This window comes from Bemisia tabaci, chromosome 2 (genome assembly GCF_918797505.1).
Source record: "Bemisia tabaci chromosome 2, PGI_BMITA_v3".
NCBI classification, from domain to species: domain Eukaryota; kingdom Metazoa; phylum Arthropoda; class Insecta; order Hemiptera; family Aleyrodidae; genus Bemisia; species Bemisia tabaci.
The window spans coordinates 21,535,022-21,559,091 of record NC_092794.1 but is presented as its reverse complement, the minus strand read 5'-3'; the positions used below and the strand labels follow the sequence as shown (position 1 = coordinate 21,559,091).

General features: G+C 41.2%; 2 protein-coding genes across 5 annotated transcripts in view; one reads left to right on the top strand and one right to left on the bottom strand.

Moving 5' to 3' along the window:
• Nucleotides 1-1,725: 1,725 nt before the first annotated feature.
• Nucleotides 1,726-24,070, top strand: part of LOC109043614 (uncharacterized) — an 88,764-nt gene continuing 66,419 nt past the window's right edge. The window contains exon 1 of one of the 3 annotated variants that reach the window (XM_072296916.1): nt 1,726-1,795. The gene's annotated coding sequence lies outside the window, so the exon portion shown is untranslated. Of the gene's footprint in view, nt 1,796-1,837; nt 1,912-14,160; nt 14,281-24,070 lie in introns of those variants that run through there. The other 2 variants (XM_072296915.1, XM_072296914.1) reach the window with 2 other exon arrangements.
• Nucleotides 11,211-23,446, bottom strand: LOC109043525 (uncharacterized). 2 transcript variants are annotated; one of them, XM_019060728.2, is made up of 7 exons: nt 23,159-23,445; nt 22,033-22,186; nt 20,906-21,323; nt 19,224-19,326; nt 18,744-18,829; nt 15,858-16,020; nt 11,211-11,905 (listed from the first exon to the last, which is right to left on the bottom strand). In XM_019060728.2, exons 3-7 carry the CDS (start codon nt 20,957-20,959, stop codon nt 11,211-11,213), a joined length of 1,101 nt encoding a protein of 366 aa, XP_018916273.2. In that variant the 5' UTR covers nt 20,960-21,323; nt 22,033-22,186; nt 23,159-23,445. The 2 variants fall into 2 exon arrangements, with proteins under 2 accessions (XP_018916273.2, XP_072153014.1); XM_072296913.1 differs by lacking the exon at nt 22,033-22,186 and having other exon boundaries at nt 23,159-23,446.

Genomic DNA, 24,070 nt, shown 5'->3' with positions numbered 1-24,070 from the left:
AAATCAATTGTTTAGGAGCCGTAGGACATCATGTTAAAAGCTGTAAAGGTATACTTTGTTACTTATTAATTCAGATCACACTCCGGCAGTCCAATGCTCAAACCATGGATGTTCTCTTAATGCGTTAAATCATTCTTAACTCTTCAACCAACATCTCAATATCATTCAGAACGTTCCCACGTTTTATTAACTTATGTTATTTTAAAATCCTGTGTGTTTTAAATGTAACACTATACAGAAAAATTTATCGATAAAGTCTGGTAACCGAAGAAGGATCCTTCGTCTACTTTCCTTGCCTCCAGCTTAAACATATACCGGTCTCCTCATCTCATCAGTATTGTCAAAGGTAAGTTTTTTTAATCATCAATGATTGATACTATCATTTTGGTGTCTTCAGTGAAGCATTAAAGGGTGAAATAGTAAGCAAGTAACAACTGACTCGCTACATCCAGGTTTGAGCGTTGGACTGCCGGAGTGTGATCTGAATTAATAAGTAACAAAGTATACCTTTACAGCTTTTAACATCATCCTAAGGCACTAAAACAATTGATTTACAAAATAAACTTACCTTCAAATAGTGACGAAAAAGTAAAAACTCATGAAAATGGCCAAATATTCAATTGAGCTAATGTCCATGTCTGTTATCACTAAGCAGATGTAAATAATCGTCCATTGACTACAGTCTTCCTTCAAAATAGGTTTATCCCGTCGTTCTTATTTATCTAATGGAGGTTTTAACCATTTAAACGTACGAGGAATCCATTCCTGCTTTCTATTTTGATCAAAAATTTATCGATTGACTCGATATTTGCATTTGAAAAGCGGCTGCCATTTCTTACGGGAAAATACATTGTAAGTGATGAAGAAACCAGGTCTGTCATATCATTTCACGTCACAAGCACAGAATACATAGGCTCCACAAGTGTGGCGGTTGAAAAACAACCGTTTTGAATGGGTCGGTTCCAAAAACAGCTTTTTTGAGTTTGAGAGGTCATTTCAAGGTTTTTTAGTAGCGCCATCGTTCTTTTCGTAAAATTTGCCATAAGAATCAGCCATCAATTTGCAAATCCCCGCACCTTGCAACAAGCCCATTCTTGAAGATGGCGTCGTCTCTCTCTTTAGGAGATTCCTAGCATTGAATGGGCCGATTCAAACTCTGAGAGGTCAATATGATTATTTTACGGCTAAATTTGTTAGACTCTTAAATTTGGATGCAAGAGTGTTGATGATTTGGAAGGAAGCCCCCGGCTTTTAAAAATTAACCCCCCCCCCCCCCCCCCCCCCCCGGTATAACTCCCAAGTTAGAGCTGGAGGGGAGTTTGGGACCATAAAATGTGGATTCCTTAGGGTCGATTCTACCCCTGCCGTCCCTGACTTCGTCTGACCTAAAACAACCGAGAAAACAGCCCGGTGAGATACAGATTCTCATGTGCGCTCAACCAGTGTCACCCCCGCTAATTTGAAAAGTCGCGCGTCAATTTGAATATTTTGCCGCGCGCGCTACGGGAATTGGCGGGAACCAATGGGAGTGCGAGTTTCGACTTGTTTACATTCGCATTCTTTTGATGAAGAAGTTGTAAACAAACGTGGTTCTTTTCGTCCTCTCGGTTGTGTCGCGAATAAGTCCTTCGAATATACTTGAAGTTGCTCGAGTTTCTTGATCATTTGTGTAAGTGCGAAGTAGTTTTTATTTGCCTATCTTAACCGCATCCCCCTAAAGAATATGTAATTCGGTGCTCTCTCGTTCAATGTCCATCATTGCAAGTACGCCTCAAGGTGTGCTCCCAAAGTACCTGTGAGTTCTCACAACATAATATTTTATTATTTCATCCTCGCAGTTTTTTCTACCACTGTATTGTTCAAAATAATCGGGGCTCTTCAATTGCAGGAAGCTTCAAGCCTTTCATTCTGGTTCGTTTATCAATTTATTACTCATTTATCATCAGGGATTTACCTACCTGTTATGCTGTGCTCCAACCACCTCAAATGTTTTGGAATGTCAGCGTCTCACCAATCTACTCAATTCCTGAGTCACCTCAGTGGGTTTTCATAGCTGAGAGATAAAGCAATTTTTACTTAGAAAGAAGTCTATGGAAGGTCTCAATCTAATTCACAGTATAATCAATTGAGTATGAATGTAGTGATTAGGAGCTGGCCAAAGTTTGATTTCCTACGACGATCATGTCTTGGAAAAAGTTGTTCATGTCTCAGGTGTTACAGATTCATACACATCCCTCAAAAATTGATGACAGGATGGTAAATTTTCTGTGAAGCCTTGCAGTCTAAGCATTTATTGCGAGAGAATGATAACAGAAGCGTTGATCTGACGATAGGCAGAAAAGACTAAATAGGTACATTACGGCTGCCATGAACTTGCACATTAAATGAACCGCATTTAGGAATTAGAAACTACAATATCGGGCTCAATTGAAGAACAATGTATGTGCTATTAGTATCTCTATACACGTAAGTGTTTTTACAAATGAGCCAGATATTGTACTTAGTTTCCTAATTCCAAAATGTAGTCAAAATGTCAAAGTTGATAAGTCAACCCCTCTATCAGACAAATCTATTTTTCTTTTTTTTCTTGTTCACTACATTGCAGCAAAAAGTTAATCTTCACTGGTACTTAAAAGCTACTATAATATACATGTACTGCAGCACACACGCCAATCGCAATCGGGATGGATCAGGCATTATGCGCTAGGTACTTTCTCTAAATTAGGACTGTCGGTCAAGATTTTGGAATTTTATCATCAAAATGAAAAATCATGGAAAGACTCTCTCTGATTTTGTACCAAAGGAAAAGAACGACCTATTCTGAATCCAAAAATCCGACCTCCCCATCCCCCGAAAAACCTGAATTTTAAGAGCAGCCCCCACTTAAACTTTCAAAGCGAGGTCACCGGAGCTCAGTGACCATAAAATTCGGATTCCATGGTGTCAATTACTCAGGATACCACCTTCTTCCAAAAAGTCTACGTCAATTTTGGGACCCAAGAAAAAATTGTGGAGGGGGCAGCGGGGCACTGCCCCACCTCTTAGGGGGTTAATTTCGGGCCTAGGGTGCCCCGATTTTGGATTTTTAGTTGTCAATTTAATGTGAAAGTCACCGTACTTTTCAAGTCTAATGCAATTGAACGCAATTCGGTCGGGAATCAGACCTCTCGAATCGTGACCCCCCCCCCCCCCCCCCCTTTGGCTGAGTTGATTTCAGAACCATGAAATCCGGATTCCTTTGGAGTCGATCCCTCATTCAACTCCACACACACAGTTCCTGACTGCGGAGAACCTTACTAATCGAGAAAAAAAGCTAGGTACGAGAGGTCAGAAACACCCTGTATTCGACGATGGCTCTGTTTCATTCCTGATCCTCTTTCTCGAGGATTTTTATAAGCTATACCCATAGAATGCATCAGTCTTACGTCAGAGTTGTCAAGCAGATCTGATCCATGTCTACGCTAGACATGAAAATTATGGTTCGCAGGATGAAGGAAGTAAACGCAAATTTTCGGGGATCAATTCGTGCCCTAACAAAGCCGGCGGAAATCTCCGATAGAGTATCCCAGCCGTATCTAAATGCAGTTTCATTGTTGTCAAATTACTTTGTATTTCCATGCAACAAGTCAAGAGCGAAGGAAGAACGAAAATCGCTTGAGCTGGAGTCAATGAGTCCATCGCAAACTTTTAGTTGAGCGAAGATAGGAGTTATTTCTTGCAATAGATGACTCAAAAATCGCTATGAGCGTATTTAGTAAGTTTAAAATATACTCGTAACTTAACATTCTGTTCAATTGTACGTATTTTTTGCGTCTAATGTATTCTAGATTCATCTACAGGGTGGCCCAGACCTACCGTACCAGGCCTTTTTTTCGGTTAATTTGGGTCATACGAAGTCCAGGATCGCGGGGATGAATAGGGAATCGACCCCAAGGAATCCGAATTTCATGGTCCCCAGAGCCCCCCTGGCGCCCCCTTCGGGAGTAAAAAGGGGTCCGTGCTTCAAAAAGTCAGGGTTAATGTCAAAATTTTGAAATTATATCATCGGAATCAGAACGTACGGAAAATTTTAGCTTAAGTTGACACCAAGAAATCCAAAATCGGCCTACCCGTGTCCAAAATACCGACCCCTAAAGGCGGGGGACAGAGCCCCCTTTCAAAAAAATTCAAGTTCGTAAAAGCGACGTGGAGACTCGGAAAAAATGTGTATTCATGGATAATCGACCCCAAGGAATCCGAATTTGAGGGTCCCGTTGTCCACAGAGACTTTTCTGATGAGGCACAGGGAGACTCTGAACTTTCAAATTAAACCGGTGTGGAGGATACCCCTGTGCCCCATCAAAAAGTCTCTGTGGACAACGGGACCCTCAAATTCGGATTCCTTCGGGTCGATTACCCATGGATACACATTTTTTCCGAGTCTCCACGTCACTTTTACGAACTTGAATTTTTTTGAAAGGGGCTCTGTCCCCCGCCTTTAGGGGTCGGTATTTTGACACGGGTAGGCCGATTTTGGATTTCATGGTGTCGATTTAAGCTAAAATTTTCCGTACGTTCTGATTCCGATGAAATTATTTCAAAATTTTGACATTAACCCTGACTTTTGAAGCACGGACACCCCTTTTACCCCCCAAGAGGCGCCAGGGGGGCTCTGGGACCATGAATTCGGATTCCTTGGGGTAGATTTCCTATTCATCCCCGTGATCCTGGACTTCGTATGACCCAAATTAACCGAAAAAAAGGCCTGGTACGGTAGGTCTGGGCCACCCTGTATACATTTTTATCTATGAAAAGTACATATTATCAACCAACCAACATACCAACATACATTTATTTTTGGCACCGCTTGTTAAAAAAAAAAAAAACACAGAAATATTCTTTCACCAAATATGGAGAGGTGATTCCGATTATTCTAACGCCCGGTAGTGCGCCTACAATTTTCAGTGCAGGCAACACGGGCTCCCACGTGGTCGAATAGTGGTATCATCATGAAATGTTACGTTTTCTTGGATTACACACAGATGCGAACCGAAGCCTTAAATGACGATTACACTTCCAGGCAGTAGGAATTGTCACAGTAGTCAAATTTAGTTTTTTTTGCTGGAAGGTGGATTGCAAGCTTCCATATTCGAATATGATTGGAAACGTAATATTTGAAGCCATGAATCAAGAAATGTGTGCATCCAAGAGAAGAATACTTACTTGAAAATAAATTTTGTGAAAAATAAAATAGTGAAAAAGTGAATACTAAGGAAAATGAATGTAGATGAAATATAATATATTTTAAAGAAAGAATAAAAAAAAAAAAGAAAAAAATACGTCAGTGCCAAATGAAGGAAATGAATAAAAACCAAATGACAGAAAAAATTGAAATCCAGTGTACACATTGTTACGCAACGCTGAGCTTAAGACTCCCCCGCCCCTTATCACGCTCGGTGACAAAATTATAATGACTCACCCACCTCCTACAGCGTTGCATAATTTATTGACAGCCCCTAAGGTATTTTTATGAATTTTTTAATGGTTGGATTCTTTTTTCTCCTTGTTCGTAGGCTACTTCGTATGTACATTTCAGACCAATATTTGTGAAACAACTGACCCCACAGAGGTCAATCTAGATATATCAATACTCAGTCGCACCTTCACTTCACTCATTGGTGATCCTCGTAAGTTGGCAATGCTGTTTTCCTTCCGTTCAGATGCAAGAAAACAATCGATTCATCGTGAGGCATCTAAATCGATATTTTTAATGGATTTAAATGGAGGTAAAACAGTTTTTCCAACTTGCAAAATCGCCTCTGACTTGACTATCATCGGTACTTAGCGATCCATTCTACAAGTTTTGTGAAAGTTTACCTCGACTCATTCCTTTCTTTTTCCTTCCTTCAAGTATTCTTCTCCTTTTAGGTCTTCTCAACTTGTATATTTCCCTCAGTAATTCCAAGGAAATCAGAACTGAATCTCATCAATACGAAGGGAGCTTCAAAATCGTTGGTTCGTGCAGTCATCCAGAGACAGCCCCCTCCCCCCCCCAAGATTACAATTTTTCATGAAAAATGGAATCTTGAAATTTCATGTAAAATATTTCATGAAATCTCAGAAAAACATGAAAAATATTTATTACAAATTATTTTTTGAAATTAAATGCAAAATTAAACGAAAGGCGACTGGTTTTTGCTTTTTGGTGTTTTTAAGTGCGCGTTGCACACCCAGCCCCTGAAAATATGTTTCATATTTTTCACAACTTCGTGAAATCTAATGAAATAAATCACGGAAATTTTCAATATCTCATATTTTTCATTTCACCCGCGCAACCCTGCCCCCCCCCCCCCCCCCCCCCCCCGGATCAAAGATCGGTATCGCCGTTAAAGCTAGAGGCCGTCCCTTTCGTGTATTTTACTTGAAATAGTGGAATCGTGTTTTACTTCTTCTCTCGAGGTGCTCTGCAAATTTTGTGACTGTGACGTTTCGTCAGTCTCCTTCGGGGCGCTTTCTACTTCCCGGCCACTTTCAGTAGAATGTAAGGCCTCGGCTTTTTGTCCGCCGGAGTCGATAAATCCACTTGACCCTTTAATTACAGTTGAGCACGCCGGGGACACCTGATTCTGTTTTTGAACTGTACCACAAGAGTCGTTTGATTTCGATTCAGCTCCCAGATTATTTTCCTGACAGTCAATAATCTTCACATTCGAGCATTCGCTCGAGTGAGAATTAATTTTAGTATTGGTACAACTCTTGTCCTTCTCAAATACATCATCCATTGCCACGTCAGATTTTAATGGTATTTTTGTTTGGCGGGTTGATTCTCCAGTCTCCGATAAACTTGCTGAGATTTCACAAGTTGGCGTTGAAAAGTTCATCCCGTCTATTTGTCTATCTTTCGAATTCCCATTGACGCTAGGGTTGCATTTTATCTCGGAAGTCATGCTAGTAACATTCGACCTCGATGAACCAACTGGTTGAGAGGAGAACTTGGCCCTTGCGCTTCTAAATACCTCAGAGGAAGGAATGTTTTCAGGAAACTTCCTTTCAACCGTAACAACCCTACCAATCGTTGAGGATTTTTCTAAACTTTTGATGGACTTTAAAACCGCATCGCTCGTAATGCTGTTTCTAGAGCCTCTAGGCGATATTTTGGGGCTTTTACCCGAGGAGCAGCTCTCGATCGCAAGTTTGTCAAATAGTGAGGCTTTTTCAGATATCTTGCTGGGTCTTCTGGCTCCATCTCCTCTTAACGAATTATTCGAAGCCCATTCTTTACTTTCAACCGAACTCCTTCTTTGACTTTGATTAGTGGTCGGGGGTGAATTAGCGGCCGACATAGCGTTGAATTTTCGTAGAGTTTCTTTGACGATCGGGGGCCCTGGGGGTGATGAAAACTTCGCCATCAGTCTTTGAAATACGCCAGGCGGAGGAGCTGCTACTGGCGGTGGGCTTTGCGGCTTATTTTCGAAACTCAGAACGAAATTTACCTTCGATTTTTTTATCACCGTTGAAGGAGTATCACTTGATAAACACCCTCCTGAGACCAGCCTCTCTCGTTCCTCATACACCCTTCCTGGTCGAGAAGTTACAAGAGGACTCTCTGCAAACGCTGAGCCATTTGTGGGCGCGTTTTTTTCCGAGCTCTGGCCATCGATGAGTATTGTGGAAGTTTTTCTGACGAACATCGGAGGTATTTCGGTTGATGATTTTTTCGTGACGCAAGCGTCCGTGCCTGTGATTCCTTTTTCCGGAGTTATCTCGTCGTTTGATTCCGGGGTTTCCATATCAGAGGCCGAAACATCTTGAAACACCTTTTCGGATATCAAGCGATCTGCAAGTGCTCCGTGAATAGAAATTAGCGTTCCTTGGAGCAAGCTTTCATCATCACTTAAGTTTTGCCTTACTTTCAACTCTACGTCTTTTAGTTCAGTCTCCTTCCATGTCTCAGACTCATTGGTCGATGCTCCCTTTGCACTTGAGAGACAATCAGGCATTTGAGTTACAGGAACTGGATCCTTCCCATTCGTTACTTTTTCAACTGAATTTTGAATTATTTTATTCTTTAAAGAGTCTGCACCATTCATGCTTGGAAAATTTTCGATTAAGGAAGCACCGACGGTTGTAATGTGAGGTGCATTGTGCGATGAAGATTGATGATTTCCCTCTGATGATTTTTTTTCAGACTGTAAATGTTGTTGTTTAAAACAGTATTCAGGCTCTAGGCTTTGGCTCTCGACAGAGTCTTTTATAGAAACCGAAAACTCAGGAGATGCTGAATTCGATCAGCAAGAACTTGTGATTTAAACTGCTGCGTCACAGGGACTTCGGTTGAATCCTCTCTATCGCAAGCTGTTGCAGATACTTTGTTGATTAATTTTTGAGAAAGGCTTCTCTCCCCATTAAGCTCAATTTGAGAGGCTTTCAAGTCGGTCAGGGAACTCTTTTCAGGGATCTCTCTCAAAATTCTCAAAACCTCCGTGTCTGGCGCTGTGTTAGTTTTTGAATCTGCCTCAGAAGTGACAATTTCCTTCAATGTATTAATTGAATGGCATGAGTGAAGCCCTGATTGAGGATCGGCCGTAGAGTTGCATTTAGCAGCCACCGCGACGGAATCAGGTGATCTAGATTGCAATGGGCAAGTTAGCGGGCTTGCGTCCAGATCCAAAATATTATCATTCTGAGAAACATTTTTATCGAAGAGACAGTGAGGAGGAGGAGAAGGGGTCTTGGTTAATAGTGGCTCCACAAGGGACGAGGAGCAAACAAAATTCTGTGATTTTGAGTTACTAATTTGAGGATTGAGTACCCGACGATTTTCAACTGGATCACTTTCACGCACAAAATCCACAGTACTGATATTGCCATCTTGAACCTCGGGACATTTTTCGACGGGTGTAGTGGAGTGGGTAGTTCCGATCGTCTCACACAATGACTTGTTAGGAAATGAAGTACCGGAAGTAGAGGTACAGATAAGTTGATTGACTGTGCCCTTTGAAGTTTTTTTGGTAAGAGTTTCAGGAGTCAATTCAGGGACATCATACGATTCCAAGATTGATGTAGTGCAGTCGTAGACATTTTCATTAGCATTTGAATGATTAAGTTCAACCATCGAGCCTTTTTCAACTCCAGAATTCTTTTTGTTCACATCTGCTGATCCTGATGTTCTCACCATTGCTACATCGTTCAATACGCTTACCGTCTCTTCCGTGACGGATATGTTATTGATCAACTCACACGGCAGCTTGGTATACTCCTCCACAGATTGATCGATACTGTTGGCTTGGCTACTCGTAGAGGATTTTTCGATGAGTACAGATTTATTAGATTGTTCTGTTGACGTTTGACCAGAAGTTTCAGTCCGACAAATAGATGAGATTTCAGGAGTGGCACTGTCAATCGAAGTTTCTTCATCTATACCTGAATTCGTATTGCTTTCAAAACTATCATCAATACTGAATTTTTCGGGAGAATTTTTGCCACTAGAATAAAACCTCGAAGGACAGATGTTGGCGCTTTCCTCAGAGACAAGGCTGGTATACTCAGAGAAGTCTGCACCATGGTGAGTATATTCAATGCTTTGATTCGCAGATGAATTTGTTCGTGATCCCGTCGAGAAAAATACGGATTCATCATATTCACAGTTCAAGCAACACCTACAAGACTCAATTTTTTTACCTAGTTCGACCTGAGGGATTTCGAGGCGCTTTTCACCAGTCTGATTTAGCGAGGCAGAGTGGTCCATCGATGTCTCCTCGGAAAAATTCATATTTCTAGAAGTCGATTTACTGTCACAGGTCACACTTTGTTCTAAGGTCCTCGTATTGGGTAAGAATTTTCGAACTCGATGTTTGATTCCCATATTATTGATCGAGTTACAATCGGAGCAATTGGTTAAGTCGATAACCGATACTTGGTATCCGGCACTTCCATCAGAATCTGAACGATCAAGAGACCCAATCTGCTCCTCAGACTGCACATGTTCTCCCATTATTTGCATCAATACAGTTTGGGTCATTCCTTGCGAAAAAACAGATGAAGTTGAACTGGCAGCACAGTCGAACGACGACGCATTCCCACGCCACATTATTGTCTCGAGCGTGACTCCCTCTCTCGAAACATTTTGCTCAAACTTTGATTCCCAGTTCTCACCAGATGTTTTCTTAACAGCTATTTGCTCGTCGTTGGATGTACTGTTGAACGAGCCATCCTCAAAGGATTCATCTGCTCCCATGTTTTTTGATTCGTCAGCCGTAAGGGTCCCCGATGAAAGCGACTGGGTTGGACTGGCTGAGGATAATTCATCGGTGCATCGAATCCACCGATCATCTTGACACTTTATTTTGTCATCGAATGACGACTTCTCACGAGAAGGCACCGATGAACTCTCCGAACAATCTTCAAGAGGTTCTACTTTTCTTACCTCTGATGACTCTTTAAAAAGGTTAGTGAGGCGATTCTCATCATTTTGTAAGTCTCGTTTGTCTGCTGGCAAATTATTGGCGTTCAGACATTCATGATTAATCTGTGCTTCGTTGACAACTGCCTTGATACGATCAAGAGTCAATATATCAGGACTGATGGAAGAATCACATGACTTTGTCTCTAATCCAGCCTCATGAAACTCCCGATGCTTGAGTGATTTGCACCATGCATCGCACCAACTGACGACTTAATGACTAATTTAGCCACGAGTTGACCATCAATCTCGTCTTCTCTTGACTGGGAATGACTGCCTGCTGGTCCCTTGTCAGAAGGAGGGTCCTGATTGACCCTCAGCGCCTCATTTTTCATCACCGCACAACTGGATTCATTCCCATCGTCAGTGTTTCTTGTTACAAGCGATTGTAACTGGCCACATTCTGTCGTATCAGAAGCTGAATTTCGATCAACGAGGTACTTGGAGCGCTCTATTTCTGAGCACTTGTGCGACTCCTCATCTGGATCAGAATTATCCTTTTCCGTATCAAATAGTGGCACTTTTTGCTGAAGACACGCGGGAGAGCCGAAAAATTTTCCCGTCGGACATAAACTCTCGTCATCCGAGCAATCGAATTCATCCGAACCGTCTTTCCCACTTCGCAAAGTGGTCTCTAATCCTACACTGTTATCAGCCCCGAATACAGGTCTGAAAACTTCCTCCTCGACAAACGGATTTTTTCCATGCCCGATCTCGAATCCATTTTCACACCAGTGACTCTCGGTTTCCATGCTTGGTATCTCTTCCTCTACGGCGTTTTCACGCACGAGTTTGCGTCATCAAAGCACGTATCTAAAGTTTCCCCATCCGCGGTAAGTGGGATTTCCTCTTCGACGCAAGTTGACTTTGACTCCCGCGAGCATACCTCTCTGTTCCCAACAGCTCTGGTTTCTTTCGCGACGGGGGTCTCCTCATCCTGCGAAGGGTCGTAACGCTGGGTCGTGTGCAGCGGTAGGAGGTTCGTGATGACCTCGAACTCGTCACTGCGAGCCGAACGAGGTTTCTGCCCGAGCGTTCTTTGCAGGAACGCCGCGGCCCGTTTGGCAAGTCCCTCCTCGTACCTGGCGTCGTCCTTCTCGACACTCTGATGAACGAGAGCTTCTTTGATGAACCAATCCATCGTTGCTTTCGTGAAGAGGGAATCCAGCGAGCGGCTACCCTTGGTCATCTCCGAGTCCCGGAGGCTCGAGAGACTGTAGTCGCTGTCGGAGGAGCAGTCCAGGTCGTCGACGGAGACGCAGGGGGGCGGCGGGCGGTTGGAGGGTGGCGGAGGTACCCGGTTGCCCAGGGTGCGGAGGCGGCGACGACGGTATGCGACCTCCTGGGAGAGGAACTCGGCTCTGCTTTGGAAATGCCGCAAAAACGGCACGTACTTAATGCCCGTTTGCCGGCAAAGCTCCACGTATTTCCGGTTTATCTTGAGCCAGAAGTATGAGTATATGACTGAAAAAGGACACGGATTTTTCAATTTTTATCAACAGTTTAAAAGAGTCAGGTTACATATCATTTTAATTCAATTCTCGATTACGCTATGTCAAGTCAACGAACTCGTAGTTATAGTCAAAAAAGACTTTAGTTCAAAACCAATTTAAGTAATTTTGAGTCATAGTCAACTTTAGTCAAATTAATTGAAACCTAGTCTACAATGAAAAAAATATGGTAGATTTGACCATACTCTGACACAGTGATCCGAGTATAGTAATAAACACCAGACTATGGTAGCATCTACCATATTATGTTAGGTAATCAGAGTTCTGGTGAATACTACTATAATTCTGGTTATTTTCACTAAATCGTATCACTGTAACATGCTACCATATTTTTTTTCGGAGAATTGTTTACCTTATCTTATCTTGAACCATAGAATAGAATATCGATGTCCAAAGTGCAAAAGCACATATTTTCGCTGCGGTGTTTCAAAATTTCTGCTTTGTTTTTATTTTTTCGAAGAGGAACAAGCCAATTCTGTAGCTTGAAATTCTTACAAAATATTATGCTAACAAAGAGGAGAAGTCAAGGAGGTTTTTAAAAAAATACTTTTACTAGTTTTCCAAAGAAAAAATAAAGTATGACAGGAAGCCTGCAACGTCACAAACGGTGATACGAGGTTACACACTTTGGTCAACAATATTACTATGTTTAACAATGCAGACGCCAGACTAAAACAGATGAATTTGTTTCCTGAAGCAGTAGAGAGTTAGTCTGATGTCATCTAGGTATTGCTACTATGCTCGTCACACTGACACGGAGAAAAATTGTCTGTCGGATCGGTAGAAAATCCAGTTGATAAGTCCCGTACGAGATTTTTCGTCGAGTCTAAAAGGAATTTCCTTGTTTCAGAAGGTATTTCTATTATTTCTAAGAACCTTTCTGTTACTTCAAAGAGATTTCAAGTTGACTGAACAAGAATTCTCGTCCGCGAATGATTACGTGAAAATTTTTCTCAGTGCATGTACATGCAGCATGGGCATGTACATGTGCATGCAGTACATTATGCCGTCAGACAATTGTCAAACTTTCATGCCCCTGAGCTCGAGGGTTACCATTCCTTCAATCGTTTGGAATTTATTTACAAAAAAGTTATCCTGAAATAACCGGAAGATCATCTTAATGCACTGGAAAAAAAACACATTGGATCTAGAGTCCAGACTCTTAAAAACATCGACAAAATTACTCTTGATTCAATCAGAATCTAGCTTAAATCAAGAACCAAGCCTCTTAATTTAAGCGGATTTCGTTTTGATTCAAGAAAAAATCCGATTGAATCAAGAGTATTTTTTCTTGTCAATGTTTTCAAGAGTCTGCGGCCCGATTATTGAAACTATGTCAGCCCGATACGACAAGACATAGCCCTATTTAAACCATGCAATATATCGCAATTCGATGTCTTATCGGGCTGCTTCAAACTTTCAATAATCGGCCCGCGGGACTCTAGATCCTATGTGTCTTTTTTTCCAGTGTGGTATGTGCATAGCTCGATTATTTGTAGATCAGCTTTAAATATGATCAATAAAGTATTACGCTGAGAATTAAACCACCAGATTTGCGCATGGTTTCGATAGCATTGAAATTGCCTTCAATTGATTAAGATAGGAACATATTACGTGCGTGACCCGTTTGTTGCCTACAGATATTTTGAAGGCGCTACGCCGTCTCTGTTGAATAAGCAAGAACCTAGTCTGAATTAGGAGCCTAATCAAATATCTGAATTAATTTAAACGTTACAGAGGTGTCCAACGACTTTGGGTCACCTTGTATAAAGATTAATTTATGAACTGTCACAGTTTTTATTTTCGATGTATAAGCTTTCACGTACACGTGTGAGCAAAGACAACCCCCCTAAAAACTATTAACAGGCTTTCGATCACACGAAACGTAAAATTCAAGAGCACGCCGTGGTAAAGCCTTGAGACAGTTTTCCTTGAACGCGCTTTCTTCAAGAGTAATAAACTTTCAGCAAAGCAACAGCTTATACGCTTCAATTAACGCATCTCAATTAACAGCTGGTGCATTGTTGCCGGACAAGATTTGATTCCGAAAGACATCCTTCATTTTCAACTGAGACGGATCAATATCAAAGCAGAGTTGCAACAAGGACCTTGCGTAACTCCAGGATTAGCCATAAAAGTAAAAAGATCAAACAAGCTTGATTACTCGCAGAATTCTGTGGCGTCAGTAAGGCAATGTTGTAGCCACGAGGGTGCTACGCTACGGAAGTTGAGTACCTCCCACGCACGTTCAGGGGAAGGAAGGTTGTGATATTTGATATAATTATGGAGAATGGCAGTTAATATTCCACGATCACTCTATATTTGAAGGTAAATGACCTATAGGTTTTCATATTTTTCGGAAAATTCCTTCGCTTGAAGTAGGTATTTGAGAGAAACCAACTAAAGACATAGCAACGTAAGGCCAATTTTTAGTGGGAATTTTCTAGAGTATACCTATATGGGGAGGGTACTATTTTTGAGGTTAGGTCATGGAGCTTTTAGGGCTTAAAAGGGCAGCCTACCTGTGAAATCAAATTATACAGAGTTATTCATTATCAATATTGGTGAGACATTCGCAAAGCACGTATTTGACTTGGTTTTCGTATAAATTTATTCTTTTTTGCGGAAGGACGCTCATTTATGTACATTCTTGGCCATCTTGGTTTGATAATGGAATCTGAAGACTGGCAGTGGCATTTCTTCTGTGTTTTCCTTGTTAGAGGGCTGGCTGCCTTTTTGGGCCCTCATAGCTACATATATTTTGGCATGTCCGCACCCTCACCATATTGGCACTTTAGATTTTTCTGGTGTATATTTTTTAATAAAATAATCCCAAGAATTTCAGAGAATTAATATTTTTCTAAGTAGGTACTCAACAAAACAAACCGCAACAAAATCGGACTATGTGCGGCCGAACGCGAGCCGTTTGAACGCGCCGAGGAGCTCGACGCTCCCGCCGAATCTGCGAGGATTTGAAGTCCGCTACAGGAGAAGAGCTTCTCTGCCAAAGCCTCAGTCGTTCATCACTGACGAAAAATCAAAGAAATTTTTGTAGAATAAGGGGCTTACCTCACTTCTCCACATAACCAGCTCGATCCAAGCAAGTCTGATACTGAGACTAAGACTAAGAGAACAGCTTTTGGATGCCTCGTGCGTGGAAGTCTTTCAGCTGACCGCGGATGAAAGAGTGGACGGCTTGTTTGACCTCTTCCACTGATTCAAAATTTACTCCTCCAAGTTCAGATTTCAGGAACGGGAATAAATGGTGGTCTGGTTTGCCATTTATTATCGTTCTGAAATCTGAACTCGGAGGAGTTAATTTTGAATCAGTGGAAGAGGTCAAACAAGCCGTCCACTCTTTCATCCGCGGTCAGCTGAAAGACTTCCACGCACGAGGCATCCAAAAGCTGTTCTCTTAGTCTTAGTCTCAGTATCAGACTTGCTTGGATCGAGCTGGTTATGTGGAGAAGTGAGGTAAGCCCCTTATTCTACAAAAATTTCTTTGATTTTTCGTCAGTGATGAACGACTGAGGCTTTGGCAGAGAAGCTCTTCTCCTGTAGCGGACTTCAAATCCTCGCAGATTCGGCGGGAGCGTCGAGCTCCTCGGCGCGTTCAAACGGCTCGCGTTCGGCCGCACATAGTCCGATTTTGTTGCGGTTTGTTTTGTTGAACTCAAAATATCCTAAGGAAGATTTTGAGCCCAAGTTTTTTAAAATTGGTCCATTCTTATGGATTTTAGAGAGGGGGGATACTTACTTATTGAACGCCCCTCGTAATATTTTTACCTCTCTCACCAAGGGGAGTTAGTTTTCGAGAATCAGTCGTCTAGGAATTTTGATGGTTAGTCTAGGAGTTTACCGATCCGCGAAATTATAGTTTACGATGATACGGCTATTTCACTCACCTGACTCTAGCATTTTAATGAATATGAACTCCATGCAAGCTGGTTTGATAGGTGAGAAGATGACACAAACACAGAAACCGCTCATCAGTAGGAAAAGGTTGAACACGACGCATCGGAAAAGAGCTACCAGTAACCATGGGACGTAGAAATAAGGGTGAGAATTCTACTTGCAAAATACAAAAATACAAAGTTGAAACTTTATCTGTCGAGGCATTTAATTCTCAAATTATTCATTTAATTAACAGAAAAGGGGCTTGCAGGACAAGGAGCATGAGTGCAGTTCTTGTTATTTCGAGAAATAAGTGATTGAAGTTCAGGGTCGGACTGGCGCGAATCTGAGGGTGTAGACCCTTGGCTGGTTACTCGTAAAGGGGCGTAATGTATTTTTCCTGATGGGGCATCCCCTTTGTGGAGAGGGGTTCAGAAAATTTTGGCAAAGCAGCACAAGTTTCCGCTATTTTTAGGTTCAAAGTTTATTAATCGTACTGAGTAAAAATTGTAAAATTGAATGTATTGAAGTGACCGACATACTTCTGAAATTAAAGAAAACAAAAAAAAAATTAAAGCCACTAGACGCATCCAAGCATCATTATTTCCATAAGAACCGTGTCAGTGCTGCGGTTTACACGAGCTTAAGACGTGGGTCTAAAAATCCATCCTAAAAAAGAATCAGGCAAGAACCTGAAAAAAGAAGAAAGAACGAGTATCAACACAGCCGACGACACGGAAGACGTATTCGGGCCTCTTTTTTTAACTTTTCTCCCGAATCTGAGCGGCACCTCATTGGCAGCATATAGCAGGGCATTGGGAACTCACGCTTCGCGTCATCGCGCCTTCAATTTTTCAGATGCAGCACCGACGTCCATCAAGTACGAATAGTTGTATCTCTGCGCCGTCGTTAACGCGCATCTTTTCCCTCGCTTTATTTCCATATTGTGTTTGTTTGCGTTTGTCTTACTCGTAACGGTGCTTCAAGCACTACGTAAATAACACAGCCGAAGGTATCAGAGATGTGTTCGGGCCTCTTTTTTAACTTTTTTCCCGAATCTGAGCGATACCTCATTGGCAGCATATAGCAGGGCATTGAGAACTCACGCTTCGCGTCATCGCGCCTTCAATTTTTCAGATGCAGCACCGACGTCCATCAAGTACGAATAGTTGTATCTCTGCGCCGTCGTTAACGCGCATCCTTTCCCTCCCTCTATTTCCATGTTGTGTTTGTTTCCGTTCGTCATATTTGTAACGTTGCTTTAAACTAGAACAGAGCATTACGAGTTCACGACTCACGGCATCGCGTCTTACATTTTTCATATGCAATGTGGACATCCATCTTGCGAGAATAGTTCTATCGCGTTTACACTTTAGATGTCACTTACTATTGAATTTCGAAATAAATTAAGGTTAAGTTTGCCCGAGATATGCTATGATATGTCCAAATCAGTAGTCATTTGGAAAAGGATGAAATATGTTTAAAGGTCTCTCAAGAGGTCTATAAAGTGTGCGTATGTCTAAAAATCGAACCGGCTATCGCTTCTACGGGAGTTACACATAGAGAATCTTCCGTTCATTTAAGAAATTTTCCGTATATATTCTCGGTCGTAATTTTTTTTTCTCTTCCTATTTTGCTATCTGTCAGAGGGGCGCATTTTTGGCGCTCCAAGGGGGCGTATCTGCCAATGGCATGAAGTTTCAAAATTACATAGATCCTTATGGCGGAAAGATTGCTCAAACTGACTTTTTGATGCTTAAAAATTTGAATAGGGAGCGAATTTTTCACAGAATATGTATCAAGACTAGTTTTACTTGAAACCTTTAATACCTCAATTTTTTCAAAATTTGCACTTAGGCACCTTGTCCTCCAAGCCCTTCAAATGTCATTTAAAAGTAAAAGGTTTGGTAAATATTGAATGGGCCTCTGGACTAGGTATGAATTAAAGCACAACGAAACATGTTTTCTCTTCAAAATTTCACAAGGAAAACAAATTTTACAACGGGAAGTCTGAAAATCAACTCCTGAACAGATAAACGTGTTTTCAATCAACATTGGTTTAGTGAATAACATATAAATGACATCATTTGTATGATTCAATTTCCATTTGATCTGTGTTAACAAGACTTTATTAATATCTATGGCTTCTATTTTCGAACTTCCCGATGTGTAAATCAATTTCTATGCAATATTTTGAAGAGAAAACATGCGAAGTTAACTTTTAGTTCAGACCTTGTCCAGTGATCCCTTGATCCATTGCATTGGAAAATAATTAGAATTGTATTTTGAATTGGTCTATGTTCCGATCATGTCATCAATTGGTGGGTGCCCTGATGTTGATGTATCAAGACGCCACTCATGCGTGTATTGATGGCGTCATCGACGGATGCCTCTATGACTTTGGAGCGGGCCATGAACGGTCATTCGACGTCATGAACGGTTATCCGACGTCATGAATGGGTATCCCGATGACGTCATGGACGGATGTAACTACATCGGAAAATGTTAGTAAATTCAGCATTATCGATTTCCAGTGTTTGCAATCATTCATTTTTTCTTCTTTTTTTTGTAAAAATTATTTTTGCTATTTTCCCACCTCTTCTGCACGTCCCATTTTTAGCAATGCGCAAATTGCTTCTTTACCTACACCGGTGCTTATAACAGCAATGCTTTTCCTCGATATATAAACATTAGAAATCAAGGTAGTAACTTTTTCTTTTGTCGCATCTTACCTGCGCATTATATCTACATGTGTTACAAACGTTTAAAATGTTGTTAACTTCTTACGAGAGATTTCTCTGAAGTCAACAAAACCTTTTATCGAACACCTAAATAACTGTTGAAGGCAAGCTTATGGCAAACAGACAATTTCAAATAAGGGAAGGGTAAGGACTCACGGTTATGATAGGGATGAACATGCAGGCTAAAGTCCCGATGTAAAAGTAGACAGTTGCCCCTCGCAGGAACATAGACAAGCCAACCACTAAAATTTTAAAGACATGTTTAAAAAAAACTTTGTCAGAAATAAATGATTTGCGAAATCATTTTAAAAATCATAAAATATTTATAGATTTAAAGTTAAATCTTCATGCTCTATATAGATTGTTCGAACACAACCATGTTTTGAAATGTCATCGGAGTCCCAAAATTAAAGCAGATTTTTTGGCGGAATGATGTCGTACCCGTTCACTCTCAACAAAAAAAAAAAAGAATGATAAAAAGGAGAAAAACACCATCCCTTCAATTAAATTCTTGAAATAGGAAACTTTCGATTGCTATTTGAAAAAGCATGTCTGATGCCTACGATTCTAGTAATGCGAGGCTCACCCCATTCTCGTAATACCCTCGTGATTATTAAGAGGAAGAGGCTCACTCACCACTTTTTGTTATACTCAACAGAATGTTTGTTGACTCCAGCTCATAAACCTTCATAAGGTTTGGTTTGAGGTTGGTCGGGGTTTCCTCCGTGAATGCCATTGCCTGAAACAAAAGTAATATACTATCAATAGTCCAGGCGCCTGGTAGCTAAAAATGAGGCTACTTGGAATTTTGGGTACACAGCGATTTTTTTGGCTTATGTTTTTTGGGTCGCTGAATCCGAATCTGAAGTTTCCGCACGCGTATCTGGTGAGCATTTTCCGCTATTTTGAAAAAATGGCCTAAAAAGGCTTTTTTTGCGATTTAATGTAGCGGCTACGGATGAGGAAAAGTCCCATTTAGCTAATGTTTTGAATAGCTGACATAATTTGGAAGAAAATGGTGTATACATATGTCAGGTTTGCTTAAAATTGAGAAGATACAGCATCGTGAACATCGCGTCTATTCACGTTTTCGCGGCGCACCCGTTAACGCGTGATCCGGCTCGGCGGTCAGCTAAGTTCCGAAGCGTTCCAAAGTTCCGAGATCCGAGGTTCCTCAATTTTTGAGCAAATAGCATATTCCATCTTCCAAATTTCGTCAGCTATTCAAAACATTAGCTAAATCCGGACTTTTCCTCATCCGTAGCTATATCCCCCAAAAAGGCCTTTTTAGGCCATTTTTTCAAAATAGCGGAAAATGCTCACCAGATATGCGTGCGGAAACTTCAGATTCGGATTCAGCGACCCAAAAAACATAAAGTAGGCCAAAAAAATCGCTGTGTACCCAAAATTCCAGGTAGACTTACCAGACTACAATAATACTAATAATATTTGCTCCCAATAATTTCCTGCTGTAACATTCTTGTTAATATAAGGAAGTTTGTTGGAAAATTAAATTTACGGAACACACAAATTTCCCACAATGAATGTTTTCCCCTGAGAAGGAGCTTTAGGTGAAATTGCTAGCAAAATTATCCGAAAAATTAGAAGAAAAGTATTCATAAGTTTACCAGGCAATTCGTGTTTCATCAAATGAAATTTGGCAACGCCCGAAGGCTCATACGGCGTTTTTTCTTAGCACGGCAGTGTAGTTTGGCGTTTTAACCGTAGACACTCTATATTGACGGTGAAACTACCAAACCACGTATCTCGTTTGCGGTGTTTAAAAATCAACGCTCACATTTTATTTTTTTGAAGTAGACCAAATCAATTTCATTCCTTGAAATTTTCACGGAATTTTCTCCGCACAAAGAGGAAATATCACAGAAATTTTTAAGACTGGATGTTAAGTAGTTTTTCATTTAAAAAATAAAGTATGACAGGAAGTCTGCGACGTCGCAAACTGAGATACGTGGTTTGGTAGTTTCACCGTCGATATGGATTGCTTTATGGCCTGGTTACACGCTCAAATTCCGATCAAAACGATGACCAAGATGGCGGTAAAGAGTTATTTAGATTGATGAGTAAAATTAATTAAAACAGCGTGTTGATTGAAATAAGCATGAAATAAGCACGGTTGTGTGGAAATCAGATGAAGGTCGAGCCCCACAGTTCCATCATCTACCATCAAATGTTTGCAGGCCGCAGAAATTTGATGGTATAGATGGTGCGCACCAATCACCGTTTGATCGGAAATTGCTGGGAATTCGAGCGTGTAACCAGCACATCACATGATCGTAAAATTGGAATTTCTTACTCACGAGAGAGTAAACGTAGAAGATGGACATCTCGACGACGAAGCCTACGTTGGCCATGGGAGGAATTTTCGGGGGGGCTTCAAAGAGAATCGGTCAGTGGAGTCGCTGGCGGGAGGACGAGTCCAAGTGCCAAGCTGTCATCAGAGTCATCTTACTGCATGACAAATGGCCCTTTTTGCCGGGGTAGTCGTCATTGTCACCCTTGCACTGGCCATCGCGCAATTACGGGTCCTCTCTTCCGCCGACAAGATTGATCGCTTCTCCCCGGGAGTGATGTTCGAGTGCTCCTCAGCACCAATCATCACCCTCCATCGGAAGACGTTCCGCTGTCTCCCGTTTCGAGCCCGGCTCCCACATTCGCGGGCTTACGGCCCCATGATAGAGAGCTTGATCCGATTGGGTTCCGGGATCCGAAGGGATTCTGAGAAAATACGGATGCTAAGTATTAAAGCCAACATAGGTGCACGTAGGTCATTTTGCTAGGGAGGACCTGGCCCCCTACCATTGGGGAGTCTGAGGGGTATGAAATACCCCTCGGACGGAAAGCTATAGTTAGCGTAATTTCTCGAAAACTTTCAAGACTTTTTTCCTCTGTCGGCAGAATAATCTACATAAAGTTTAAGCTATAAAAATGCCTTTTTTTCCTCCAAAAAAAAACAGAAAAAAAAGTGAAATTTAAACGAACATTTACAAACGAAATTGGAGATACGTGCGGTCCAAACTTCGACTAGCGATTACATATCGATGGCTTACCGCTATAGCAATACCGCTTATCTACAAATTGGAGATTTCGCAGAATGAAGAGTAAACTTCGCCATTTCCGTAATTTTTAGTCCAGATTTGCAATTTTTTCATACATCACAGCGTCATTGCAGCGCTCCCATACAGAATTGGGGAAAACTAAAATCATAAACTAGCGTATTTTATACTGCAGAATGCGGCAAAGTCGCTAACTCGTTTTTGCTAAAAAATTGTTAGTTAGGCAGTTTTGTTTGTTTAGCCCTCGATATTCAGAATGATCGGAGAGATTCCCTCAGTTACGGCACATGCCAGTAATAAGCAGGCGCACAAGAAAAGGCTCAGAGGTCACTCGCGAACTAGCGTTTTATTTTAGCACAGGTATGACTCACTGCGTTTTTCATGCGCTGAGAGGTGGGGGCGGCGGCGCAATCTGGAAAATCTGCGAATTTTGGCGAGCAGACTGCTCGTGATGAGTGACGCTCCTCAGACAGAACACAGACTCTGTTTAGGATGCATTGTGAGTGAATAATGCCCGCACGAGATCTGTAATGAATTTAGAGAAAAATTACAAGTCTCCTGCATTGATTTTACGGCTGTAGCCAGGACTGAGAGCATAGGCGCACGGTGGATCGCGTCAATAGGAGAGGTCGGACAAAATTTGGGAACTTCAAACGCTTAAAACTCCATTTATACAAGACTTTGAGGTTCTAAAAGTGGTTTCATTGGTTTCCTCGTGAAATTTTCTTCCTGAAGCACATCATCTTGAAATTTAAAATGTGCCGAAATGAACATCAAAATTTGCGGTTTTAGTCAAAAATGTCATGTCCGACCTCTCTACCGGACTCGATCCATTGTGAGGCGGGGAGGGGGCAAAATTTTACGATAGAGGGGCAAAATTATATGCTTAATTGGTGATAAGTAGGGCCTCTCATACCGACTTTGTGTGTGAATTTGAGGGGTGCGAGACTTATCCCTTGGGGGACGCTCTTTTTGCCCATGCTGCAGATTTTGGAGCTAGCTCGGTTCTTGTGTTCAAGTCGTCATTTTAAGCATAAAGGGAAGAAGTTCTTTCCTCGATCCTCGCGTACATGCAGAAAAATTCATTAACGGTTTTTAAATTTTACCTCCTTTCAGTGGTTCAGGATGTTCACTTTTTTCTCTTCAACTAACATTCTTAGCCATATAGATTTGAAAAAAGAGGCAGAAAATTAGTATAACTGTATTCTGGACTACCTCTTTGTTTCGAACACTTTCTTCACAATGAGTTATCATCATTTGAGAGAAAGGTTAAATGACAGCACCAGAATATCAGTTCACTCAATCAAATCCACTTTATTCAGGTACTATAAGGAAGTCAGTCTGCTACCTATTTAATTCTTCTCAAAAGGCAGTATCTACGCGCAAAGGTCATTTTTTTTTAAATGGCTCGGTACGTGAAAATAAAACGTTTAACACAATTAAAAACAAAAACACAAGAACACTACGTATACGGGTAACGGTTGAAATTCTAATTACCCCCATCCATTTCCGGTCATCGAAGATGAGCTTAACCTCAAATTAAAGCACGCGGCTGGTAGCTAGTCGATAAGCACTCCAACAAAAGTCGCGTCTTTCCGGTAACATTCGAAGAGATTCGAACTGGACGAAGGGTAAATAAACGGATTTGGAGGAAAAACGCCGCTTTTTATTTCACTTTTCAACTTGAAATTTAGAAGGAGGGAATTACGGTAATTTTGAAAATATGACTCTGTCACTTATTTATTTTGGCTTGGCCGCCGTTAGATCAGCTGTTACGCGCGTCATATATTTCCTTTAAACGTTATGCGCTGTTGCCCGATTTTAATGAAATTGAAAAATAAAAATTTCTCAGTTTTTGTGTCTAGTCTGAGACCTAACCCAAGACGTAACCAAAAATATTTTATTGTTGAGGGTCTTTGAATTCGATGATCTAAAATTCTTTATGAGACGAGGAAGATAAAAAATGTCCGAAAAATACGAAAAAAAAAATCTCTTTTAATGAGGACAGTTTGTTCGGTCACGGAAAGGAGTATGAGGGTGTCATGACCTTTCGGACTCTCCTAAGAGGTAGACCAATTGGTCAATATCTCAGTCGATTCGATGAGACTCGAAAAGACTAGGCTTAAATGCGATTGGTCGATTGTATCATAGGATTCCCTTGCGATGCTACTGCATGTCGATCGGATCACAAATTGACCCGCTAAAGGCATCTTTCTCGACAATGACCGATTCAGCAGACGTAAAAATTTTGTCGTACATTTAACTACGTCCAGACTAGTTCTACTGAAACTATACATTGTATCGACTAAGACAAAGCTTCAAAAATCGGCCGGAGTACGTCGTCAGAATGTACTTTAAAGCGCCCTATATCGATCCCTGTCCTCATTTCTTACCTTATCATACGACCTT